This window comes from Bombus huntii, chromosome 14, assembly GCF_024542735.1.
Source record: "Bombus huntii isolate Logan2020A chromosome 14, iyBomHunt1.1, whole genome shotgun sequence".
Taxonomy (NCBI): Eukaryota; Metazoa; Arthropoda; class Insecta; order Hymenoptera; family Apidae; genus Bombus; species Bombus huntii.
The window spans coordinates 3,617,626-3,629,695 of record NC_066251.1 but is presented as its reverse complement, the minus strand read 5'-3'; the positions used below and the strand labels follow the sequence as shown (position 1 = coordinate 3,629,695).

At 37.9% G+C, this 12,070-nt stretch overlaps 1 protein-coding gene across 8 annotated transcripts in view; it reads left to right on the top strand.

Annotated features, from left to right (window-relative positions):
• Nucleotides 1–2,410: 2,410 nt before the first annotated feature.
• LOC126873370 (potassium voltage-gated channel subfamily H member 6) overlaps nucleotides 2,411–12,070 on the top strand; it is a 145,763-nt gene continuing 136,103 nt past the window's right edge. For 4 of the 8 annotated variants that reach the window (XM_050634167.1, XM_050634166.1, XM_050634172.1 and 1 more), the window contains exon 1: nucleotides 2,412–4,971. In XM_050634167.1, the coding sequence (XP_050490124.1) occupies nucleotides 4,896–4,971 (76 nt within the window). In that variant the 5' untranslated portion in view covers nucleotides 2,412–4,895. Of the gene's footprint in view, nucleotides 4,972–12,070 lie in introns of all 8 variants that reach the window. The other 4 variants (XM_050634170.1, XM_050634169.1, XM_050634171.1 and 1 more) reach the window with 3 other exon arrangements.

The window sequence follows — 12,070 nt, the reverse complement described above, 5'->3', positions numbered from 1 at the left end:
CGTATACCTCGAAGTCGCCGGTTCGCGAAAATACCCGAACGTCACGAGCGACCTCTTCGGCCGCCTCCGCGCACCGCCATTTTCGAACGTAGAATACGACGATCGAGTATGTTTGGCGCCATCGACACGAAGTCACATAAATTAAAGAAAATTGTAAGGGAAAAGAGTTTGGATCAATTTATTTGACAGATAGAAGTTGTGGAAAATTATCATGTTATGAGTAGTGTGTTTTTTTGGATTGGTATAGTGATTGGTATGAAAATTTGGATGGAGAGATTATCGGAGGGAGACGTTCGGTTAGGTGAGTTATGGCGTCCCTTAGATATAGAAACGACAAACGTCGTTTGATTCAGTTATTTGATTTTGCGATGGAATTATTAGAACTTTGATTTGAATAAATAAGCATTTTGTTAGTGACAGTAGAAAATGAATGGTTTTGTTATGTAGTATTTAACACGTATTCTAGTATGTAGTCTACCAGTAATGTGATTTATATGTGTATAATTAGTCGTGCGTAATTCATCTAACAAGTAGCATTTTTCGATTTGAACTTCATATGCAGCTTTGTTATATTAGAACTAAATGAAGTACAGACATTAATTGTGGTCAATATAAGTACGTGTTGATACATGCTTTGAATATTTATTCGCTTCGAATATCTTTTCGATTTTAATTTCGGATGAAGCTTTTTTATGTTAGAACTACGTATGTACATATACAGGAGATACAGAGATTGACTATAGTTTATGCAAGTATATGCATACGCATATATATAATTTCGAATATCTGTTCACTAGGATAGTAAGAATTATGTCGATAAAACAGTATAACAATTATATCGGCAGTTGGATTTCCAAGTTCATACGTATCTTTTCTTTGATTTTGTATTTGTATTTATTAAATTTCATATATTCAAGGCATAATTTCACTACATGCATTATCAGTATTACAATTAATATTTGTTTTTCTAACTGTAATTTGTAACAGTTTCCTGGTTTTACCCTGTGATAATCTTTGATTTCTTCACGATGCTGCCTTTAAACGAAAGATGTCAAACTAATCGACACTAAAATAACACTATCGATAGATGATATCGATATTCATCGAGTATTCTTAAATAGCGTTAGTCGAAAGATAAAACTAATTATGAGTTCGATTCTTCATATAAATGTTAATAACTATCTGTACCAGGATAAAGAAGAAGAAGCTGGTTTGGTGGAATGGACATTGACGATGAGATCTTTGCCCAGAAGCTTGTTATCTCGACATTCTACACGTTGCTGTCCACTCACCGCTAAATTATCCAGAGTTGTCACCATGATATGAAAAGGGTAAGTGCTTCTTGTTGAGATATTTAAATTACAACTGTGTATTAGTTTGTTACAACGCGATGGTTCAGAACGATCTATAATTAACCTCCTGTTTGAATGTGAGCTGCATCAAAGCTTGCTGATGGTTAAACAGAAAGAGACAATGTGTGTAGTTATATCGACCGGCAAAGCGCACGAACTAAGATATGTACATAAAATGGACAATAAAATCGTCACGACAAACGTATATCTAGAAATGTTTAAAAACTATGTATACAAATGATTATTGAAATACTACACGATATAATATATACGAATACAAATTAAATTTTTCGTTAGCTCAATATATGGGAATAATTGTTAGGATTGAAGATACAGGTTGTTTCAAAAACATTATTACAAACATAAAAATATTGCTTTCGTCATTTTATAATCCTTTTAGTATATTATTTAAGAGTAATTATTAAGATTTAGTATGCAAGATGGCTTAGAAAAATCGCGTACAATATAATATATAATATAATATAATATAAATATAAAAATGGTGCTCCTGTAAGTATTACGAGTGTTCTTGTATAATCTTTTTCTTTAGCGTGATATTTGGGCGTAATTACTAGGGTTTAACATACAGAATCTCTTAGAGAAACTACTATACACACAAAAACCGTACTTTTCTTAATTGCTTTTCTCAATTTTTAAATGAAACAATCCAAAGACAAAACTTAGGGATTTATGAATGTATAGATAGAAGTAGAACTCTGTTTTCATTTAATAATAACGTTCATAAGTTTCACAAGTGCTACGTAACTAGTGCAATAATCAAAGAAACAATTTGACCCGTTCTTTCGGAAGAATCCACATTATCCAGTGACATCCCTTCCTGAGTGTACATCTGACCGGATTCCAACAGAACGAGGACAATACGGTGGAGAAAGAGACGCAGGACCTTATCAATATTATCACTAGCTCGGCGAGGGGATATGATAGGGCGGTGTAATCGGGTGGTGAGTGACGTTGGTGGGGACAGCCCGACGACGCAGGCGCCGCGTACGACCCCCCTAACGTACCATCGTCGCCGGCGTCGTCTTCGTCGTCGTCGTCGTCGCCGTCGCCGAGAGAGACGTCGGCCCGTCGTGCCTCCTCGTGTTTTCAGTTCCGACCGAACGACGGCGACTAACGAAACTACGGAAAATCCTTCCGTGAGGGAAGCTTTTGCTCTTGTTTCGTTCTCCTTCCGGCGTTTTGCTCGGCACGCGGCCTCGAGATGCCTCTTCGCCGGTAGACGCACCGACTCAAAAGGTGGGAGCACGCGGGAAAGCAACAGTGTTTAGCGATACAAGCCCGTGGATACGGTGCCGGTTGTCAAAGGGAAGTTACTCTCGTTTGGAACGTTCCTTTAGTTAGAATACACCGGAGTACGCTGAGAGCACAGTGACGCAGGAGCTTCGATTTTGGACCTGCAAGGCGTGGTGGCCAGGAGAAGAATGTAGTTGTTCGAACACAGACATTCGTTTTGTATATTCGTTGGATTTTATACGTTCTGTGTAAATTATTGAAAATATGCGAGTTGCCTTGTACGAACAAAAGGAGTACATTAGAGGGAATCGATGAAACAAATAGTGGTTTCGGTGGGTAGTGTCAGTGGCCGTCGCCAACAGGTTACAAGAGCCGATGAGTATTTCGAGAAATATCGGGAGAAGTCGTAAGAGGCACTCGTACGATCCGCCTGTTTGTTGTTGCGGAGAATGAAGAAGAAGTATAAAAATAACTGTCCCTGAGTTCGAGCTGAAATGCACAACCGCCTGACCCCCACGAACCAAGTTATTCGATTTAGGGGAGTGTACTACGTTGCAACGTGTAATCGCGAGCAACGATCGTAGTGAATCAAAGTCGAGACCCGCGCTTTGGCATTTTCGTATTAAACGCAACTACAAATCCACCACGTGCCTTTCTCGTTGTCATCTCGACGGTTCGTTTCCCCTTCTCTTTACGATTAATCCTCGCTCCTTTCGCTTCTTTCCTAGACTTACATATACACGTACAGCCATGATATCCGCGATTCTTTCGTTTCACCCGCTTCGCGTTTCCGCAACCATCGTGGAACAGGTGTCAGCGTTCGTGGAATTCGAGCATTCGACAATGGCGTTCTACCACTGAACTCGTGGGATCGACGTCTATCGTCGTGGAGACGCACAGCACACCCAGAGAACATTTCCCGAGATACTCACTCAACAACACTTTGTGGAAATGTCCGCACAATGCGCTTCTTCGAGACGTCTACTGTTCATTCCTCCGGATGTAGAGAAGTTTGACTTCGAGCCGACGAGGTCGAAGCTTCTCCGAATTTTCAACGGAGAATCTACCGCCGAGAAGGTGCGATCGTACGGGTCAACGTTGTTCAGACAGTTTTCCGATTTCTTCAAAGACAACCGAGTGTCGAGGTACTCGCGACACGTTGTCCTTTGGCTGTCTTAGAAAGCAATTCTAAATTAGCTAAACGAAACAACAAAGGAGAAACGAAGAAAAGTTTAGAAAAGAAAATTAATTAGGGAAAATTAGAGCGATTCGAGGAACCAAGGGAAAACATGGATCATCGGTGAAGAAAAAGAGGGAATTCTCGTGCACAAACGCAGAACGAAATCGTCTTAGATCATTAACACGACGTTTTCCAGATTTCTGGTGCCCTGTTCTGGAATTCGTGGGAACACCATTCGTGTGGCGCGTGCTATATCAACTATAAATAGATGTTCTCTCGCGTGGATTGTACGTCTTGAGCCAGGGCAGACATCAGAGGTATATACAGCGGAACCTCGTGTCACGCACGTCGAGACGACATTTAGGCTCGACCTTCTCTTGTGTCCTTGGATCAACCGAGAGGATGAACCATATGTCACTTGCTACAGCCTGTTTCGATCTTTAGATACATCTAGGTAGACGAGTATTGGGTCCAAAAAGGAAGTCAAACGAAGACATCCAGCCTTCTCGTAAGGCGAACGTATCGACTCTGTCCACGCAGCTTCGTATGCGAATTTTGTACAACAACAACACCAAGAAACAACGATACTCACGCGGAAGACGCAAAAGTAATTTAGCGTAATAGAGGGGTGTTCCTCGAAGTAAAAGGCAAAGGCACACACGTCACCGTTAAGTGCAACTGACATTATACTTTGTGGCCACTTTTCTTCGTTCACTATCTCCTCTCATTTTTTGTATCTACGCAAAGGACTCTAGAAACAAAAAAAAAAGGAAAAGAACATCAATTCGTCGTCCGACTAGCAACGAATCTTCTCCTTCGTTTTCTTCTCATTCTCTTCTCTAGTCGTTCTTTAGGGGAAACAAAACAGGGTTTACACACTGGGAACGAATTGTGACGAACATCGCCGATATTAGCTGGTGCTTCTCTTTGTCATCGACGATCATTATGCTCAACTCGTGCTGTGCTTTTTTCTACCGTGCTTGTACGCATGCTGCGAGTGTTTTTTCAGTGCTGTAGTGTTACACGTTAATTATTAAAAGCAGGCTTAACGAGCCTTCGATCGAACGCCAAACGTCTCGTCGGCCCAGGTACCTGGGAATATTCCTGCGATGCCTGTTAGACGAGGTCACGTGGCGCCCAGGACAACGATCATCGAAACTATCATCAGGAAGTTCGATACTCACGGTGAGCCTGGGTAACATCATACGAGACGAAAACATTCGAGTCAATCAATGACAATGAATTCTTTTGAAGTAATTTATATTTCCTGTAATAATTTCTGCAATTTGACATGAAAGATTGGAGAATATTTACGTTCGTCGATCGACATATTTCGATGAATTAGAAACGCTATTTCGACTCGTGATTAATTTTATATTATATTCCAAAGCAGTATTATTTTTTTATTATTTTTAAAGCAATATCATTCATTTTAATTGAGATATCTGCAGTTCTGTCTTCGTTCACGTTGAAAATACAATCGCTTATTCTTTATCGCGAATTTTAGCAGGGACGCAATTATACAAAATCATAAGCCTCGAATAATTTATCACGTGCCATTTATATCTCGGTTAGACGTCGATAGCGAGCAATTGCACAGTGGAAAATTTTCATTAAAATTAGATAACCAATTTCACGGTTTGCCATCCGTTTTCATTATCATTCGTCGTATCGATCAGATCGAGAGAGAAAAAAAGAAAAAAAAGAAACTAAAACGAGAATGTTGGAATAACGAGCGTGATAAAAAAATAAAGATCAATTTCCAACATTTGCCTTGAATAAGTACGCTTCTCCTTCGTAATATTCGTGGTCGTATAAAGTTTAATGAAAGTTTTTTAAGAGGCGCGCAACTTCCCTTCTCGCGGAAGATTAAAATAAAGTTAACAGCTCGAGGGTTGTCGTTCTAGCTGGCTAGATATAATCGAAGTTTTTAGAACTGCTCCACCTGATATGGAACGAGTAGGCATCGAGCCAGAACTCCGTTTTCAATATTATTTAAAACATCTCGGCGGAAGGCGAGGTTTTATGGAAGGGGATAGAATAGGGGATGGAATCGGTTAAATGGAAGAAAGGGGTAGTTCTGTTTCACACTAGGACAATGCATGTCACTGGCAATATCACTCGAGGTATGCCTAAAGTCCTTGTAAGGGAAGGCAAAGCTAGAGGAAACTGACAGGTTTTTCAGATGTGCGATTGATCGCGGTAAAACGAACTAGAGCGCGTATTTTCTTTCGTCTTCTCGTTGTTTACTCGTACTAACCTTGCTGAAAGATTAGCTGCCTCAGAAGTCTTTATTAGAATTCCAGAATTTTATCTAGAGATCTTTATAAACTTCGCCTTATCATAAGATAATAGGTTCCTAAAATTTAATGCAAAATAAATTGTTCGTCTGTTCGTTTTCTCCTTGAGAAATTCTATTAAATTTCATCTAGAATGCAATAGGGAGTTCCAGCCTATTAATATTAATAAATCCCATTTAAGTAGCACAGATGATATACACAATTATCTTGATCGTACTTTAATGCTGATAATTTTATACTGATTACGCTTTATGATCAGTCACTGCCTGTTTTATTGTTTAATATCTTTTAGTCTTCCTAACACGCATATAAAATGAATTATGTTCTAGTTGTTTTCCTTTAAAACATACCGTCGAATTTCGTGTCAGTAACGTGGAAGGTATAAGTAATTTTCTCCACGATCGGTCGTTGATATACGACCGAACACTAAACGTGCTTTCATAGCTGAGCTTGTGCGGATTAAGTGCTCGAAAGAGTCTTTAATCCTTTGCACAAAGGATCTGGAAGGCTTGCCCCGAACGATGCGGCTTTCAGCAAAATATTTTCTTCCTTCTGTCAAAAAGTGCGAAATAAAAAAAAATCCATTTATTCAATTCTGAAAAAATTCAATACGTTTAATTTGTATCTCTTCGCTACATTGGAGATATTTATGCAAATTCATATTTTTATGGAAACATATAACTGTAAGAAAGTTTCACCTACGTTTTATTAAAAAATTGGGTTACGTGCAAATACTTTTAAGAATCGCTATATAGGAAATATTGAAAGTATAATACGCGTTATAACGTTCAGTAAGTGAAACAAATCTCTGCCTAGATACTTTAATTCTATTTTACAAAATATGAATTTATCTACCTAAACATCCATCATTTTTTTCTCTTTCTACCATTGTATTTTTTATATCACATTCGTTCGATATCTTTACCGAGGAGATTCGATAAGAATTCGGATAGCAAAGTAAGTCGATGAGGTCGCGTATCATCGCTTGTTAACAAAAGCAGCGGCTGTCGTACGGAAGGGCGGGCGGTAATAGGCATTAACGCGATAAATTCTTGGGAAACCTCTGTAACGCCAATTTATATAATAAAAAATATGTATGCCAGCCCCTTCAGGGTGGGCTTTTGTCCCGGTGGCATTGCTGCTCGTCAAGCCTTGGCTTCTAATCTGACGTCCTCTCTATAGCATGTACATCCAACCGCGTTTCGCTCATTTTTCCTCCTTTCACCCTATCTCCGCACTCCTTATTCACCAACAAGCCATCTTTTCGATACTCTTCAACTGTCTTCTTGTATCGTAATCGAATACGACAACGGAGGGCAATATATATCTTACACGCAAACACCGACAGATCGTAGAGTAGTAGCCCTTGAAAACGTTAAATAATTCCTAACCACGATGACTGCGCGATCGATGAAGCATCTATAACTCACAGGACTTCCTTAGACCAATAACGATCCACCTACGGATTTTTCTTCTCCACGCGTTAATATCTCCTATTCCTGAAAATATTAGGTTGTTGGAAAAATTCCTTTGATGATGGATATATTCTGCATTATATATGACGAGATTAGGAGAGAATCACTTGTCATCAATTTTAGCTAAATATTTAAATAAGTTTAGGATAAATGTTTCTAATTCAACATACTAAAATTGATTTGTTAGGAAAGTTTCGTTTTTGAACGAGATATGCCAGTTAGAATATTCAGTTTAATTCGTTTTATTCGTGGAATATAGTAGAATATATATATAATTATTCCTTCTTATTTTTACTCAATTTTTGCAATAGTAAAAAATTGAATAGTCGTATAAATATTATATTAACGGTTTAATCACTACTTGAACAAACTTTAGCTTGCTGCTAAAGGAATAGTTTTCTGAAAAAGTAGAGTCACATGACAGATAGTCATGCAAAGAAACGAACCACGTATTATTTAACAAAATGTAAATTCTTTTGTAACTCTAGTCACGGTTTTCCTAAATTAAAGCTTTTATCGTTTGATCTTCTTTATCATTCTTCTTCTAAGCCTCTAATTTTTGTCAGCAAATATTTCACTCCGTAATAGGAATTTCCATCTAATCCCCGTGTAAGTTTAAGATAATATATCGTTCGATAATAAAACTTCATGGTTTCACGGAAAGCAGAAAGTTCAAACGATCACGAGATCCCATTAAAAACACGTTCATTGTCAACAAATGATATACCGATATTCACAGATATACTTAATTCGGTAAATTACTATTACGAATAATCGTGTCATCAATCATGTTCAGTGGTTTATTCATGCCAAGGTCAGGCTGTTCGTCAAGCACACCCTGGATTCTGTACACGCGTGTACGACTAGGTCGAAAATGTGACACCAGGAACCTGGCACGGTTCGTTTTCGTGTATGAAACTATTAAAAGCCGACAATTAGGGCTGTGGCTGGGCTTAAATTGTACTTTAGGGCGGAAAGCCGATATCGTCGTTGTTGCTTATAAATTTCATTCTTATCTTGAGATCACTTTATTTTCTTTACCCTATAATGACGATCCGACGGTTGACAAAATCGTCACGAGAAAAACGGAAAAGGGGAGGAAGCTTTATATGTATCGCAACCACAAATATCATTTTATTCATACGGAAACAGAGTATGAATTTTATGAACCGTGTTTATTGGAGCTGTCTTAAGCAACGAGCCTAAATTGCCTAATGAAATAAGCACATAAAGATCATTGGAATCGATAATCACATTTTTCTTGGCTTCTTTATTGTAATGTCACTTTATGGCTGGAAAGACATAAAGTAGCAAACATAAAATAGCTAAAAGTAGAAATAACACGTAACGTAGATATATAAGAAACAAAGTATATACATATAGTTGACGTTATGTAAAAATCAAAGGTACAGCTATTAAACTCATATTGTATTTGTTGAAAGAAAGGTTGGAAGTTTCATATTCGAAGGAGAAGAAGTTTATTACTATAAAAGTTTGACTACATATTTATAGCATATTCCTAAATAGTAATATGATTTTTTATCGGTTAGTGTTCTCTTGGTTTATTGAAATCATTGAAAAGTAGAGTTTCTCCTTGTTTATTTATTTATCAACAAAAGAGATTCATTAGTAAAAAAAGAAGAAGAGAAAGAAAATTATACAAGTATGAGATACTGAATAGTCTATAAAACGACAGTAAAGTGAACGCACAACCTTGTTGCAATAACCCGTCCAATCCTAACTAGATATGATCTATGATCTTAAAAAGAACTGTCCAGGCTATGTGACATAAAAACGTGTTTTTTTCTCCCTCTCTTTCTCTCTGAATTTTTAGGGAGGAGCGAAGGGAAAAGTAGGTCAGAGAGCTTTTCAAGGTCTGAATCTATTCGACCATGGTACGTCGCCTGCTCGATGAATCACCGATTCCATTGGAATTTATGAATTTGTACGCTTGTTGGCTTTTCCTCGTGATAATCCGCTTTTCGACTCCGTTAATCGCGAGAGGGAAACGCCAGCTAATGTCGACAAGCTGAGTCAGATTTCCTCGAAATTCTTACCACTTTGGCGCCAAACGTCGACTCGAACTTTCAAACTAAATTTTTGGTGAATTCCAGGGCTTAGTCGCGTGATGAAATAACCTTGCGGACGAAAGTAGTTCTCCTATTTCCTTTTCTTTGAAATCGATTTTACGTTCGTTCTGGCAAATGTTTAAATTAATACGGAGATTACAGACGAACAATGTGTTATCAATCAATCGCACTTACCAAACTTGTCCTGTTATTTGACATTTGAAGTTAAATACGAGGTTGTTCGAAAAGTTTGCAGCGTTTTTGTTACAAACATCTATTATATAATGAAACTATTGAACAAATACTGTTTTCGTTTGGACTCAAAAGAGAATGAAAGAAAAGTTTCAAGAATTTGTTAATAAAATAGTACCCAAGAAATTTGGAATCTTAAAAAAGAACTTTGTATTTTTGCTGCTGTAATAATTAGTCTTGAAGACAGCCACCAATTTTTAGTCGACTAACATTCGTATTAATAAACACCTACGCTTCTGAATATCAAATCTGCTTTCCTTCCTCTTCCTATAAACACAATTTAAACATTGGAGTCGCCTTGAATCGACGTTTTAGTCTTTCACGACAAACAATTCGAACCTACATGAAGAAGATAGCGGTAATTCCGGCCAGTCAACAACAGAATGCACGCGTTTCCGTGTTTCTTTCCTCTTCTTTTTATTTTTTCGCTGCTCTTTCCTGTCGTTTACGAGCGCCATACCTGTTCATAATAACGAGAATACGTGTGCTGCCGCGCGATAAATTCGTGCAGAAACTTTGGGCTGTTGCCAGGATGGATATTTAAAATTCTCCGCGGTTTTCCACGAGCCCTCAGCTTTTTTTCACCGCGATGGACGAAGGGAAGGCATCGCGGATGCCATGGACGTTAATGCACGGGTTCATCAAGTCGGTTGCCAATCCAACCGATTGCTATAATTACCATTGCGTCGAATGCATTATTCACGATTTGCTGTCGGGGCCGCGATTATGAATAATTTCACGTCATCGAGCACCTTATCAGCGAATATGTCGCGTCCGTTGCCGGCAACCGTGTTCGTGTAACGCTTCTTGTGTGAAAATTCTTGTGTGAAATGCACCAGCCGAATACACGATTCGTTACTTAGCTTCAATTTACCGTTGCAACCGTATGCACTTTTAATTTCGTCGCAAGAATACCTTCGAGTTTTAGAACGATCCGATTCTCAAGCGTTAGGGCGTGGATGAAGGAACGTAGGGGCGCCAGGTTGGACTAGATTATGTATGAGGGGTGAAATCTAATTTGGAGCAGAGACGATTGTGCTTAGATTCGATTGGCTGCGTTTCCACGCGTACTCTGGTATTGATAGATACGGAAATCATTAGGCAGAGATTAATACAGGTGTTCGACAATGGAATTTAGCCAATTTATCCAATAACGAAACCATTCCTTCTTTCGGCAAATATAAAGTTTATAGGGGCTATAAGCAACCTTTAAAGTTAATTAATTAATCACGATCCTGATGAAATCGCGATGTGAGAAAGAGGCATGACAAAATTCGAGAACATCTAAGTTAATCAATTTTAATATTTTCCATCTTCCAAGCGTATTTGATCGTTGAATTTTTAAAATGTATTTTCTTTACTTATTTCCCAATTATCAGAGTCGTTTCGTGTAGCAAGAAGAATGTTTTCGTAATACTTAAAAAAATGTGGAAAGTATAAAGAAGAAGGACCTAAAAATAATTAAGGAACAAAGTAGCAACCTTTGCATTTTTCGTATACCCTCACGGTCGATCCTTTTTGGCTGGGTCTCGTTAACTTTTAACGAAATGCATACCCTTACTCAGTCGCCTATGCAAACAAAAGCACGCTCTAGTACATCTTGGGGCTAATTAAGCCCGTGGTTTCCGAGTAAATATTTTCATAAGACGGATCACTTAAAATTCTTTCTTAGAGAGTTAGAGCGGCAAACCGGAAGTTTCACGACATCACGGAGGATCCCGTAATCAGAAGCCATCGTCGAAAATAAAACGAAGGTGAATCAGAAAGCGGACCCAATAAATGTTCAAGAAAATTTCATCAATTTTAGTTAAATGTCGAAAATATTGTCTCGTAAATTCATACTAATTACTATTTTGATATTTAGATAAATAATTTTCATACTTGGTGATACAGAGCTATAATTTAATATGGTTTTCATAATTAGCGCAGAGCATGTGTACATGTTTCAAATAGATTGGAAATGGAACATGAAATGTCATAAAGAAATCGAATAACTGTTATTGCATCTCTCGATTCTTTAATGATAGATGATTCATTAATAGATAATATATAGAATAATGTATAATAATAAATAATAATATATGATGCATAATATATAACAATTGGCTATATTATAGTAATATCATATTAGGTGGCACGAGTGTATTAATCATTCACAAACATGAACTCAAAATACGCACGAAAGCTA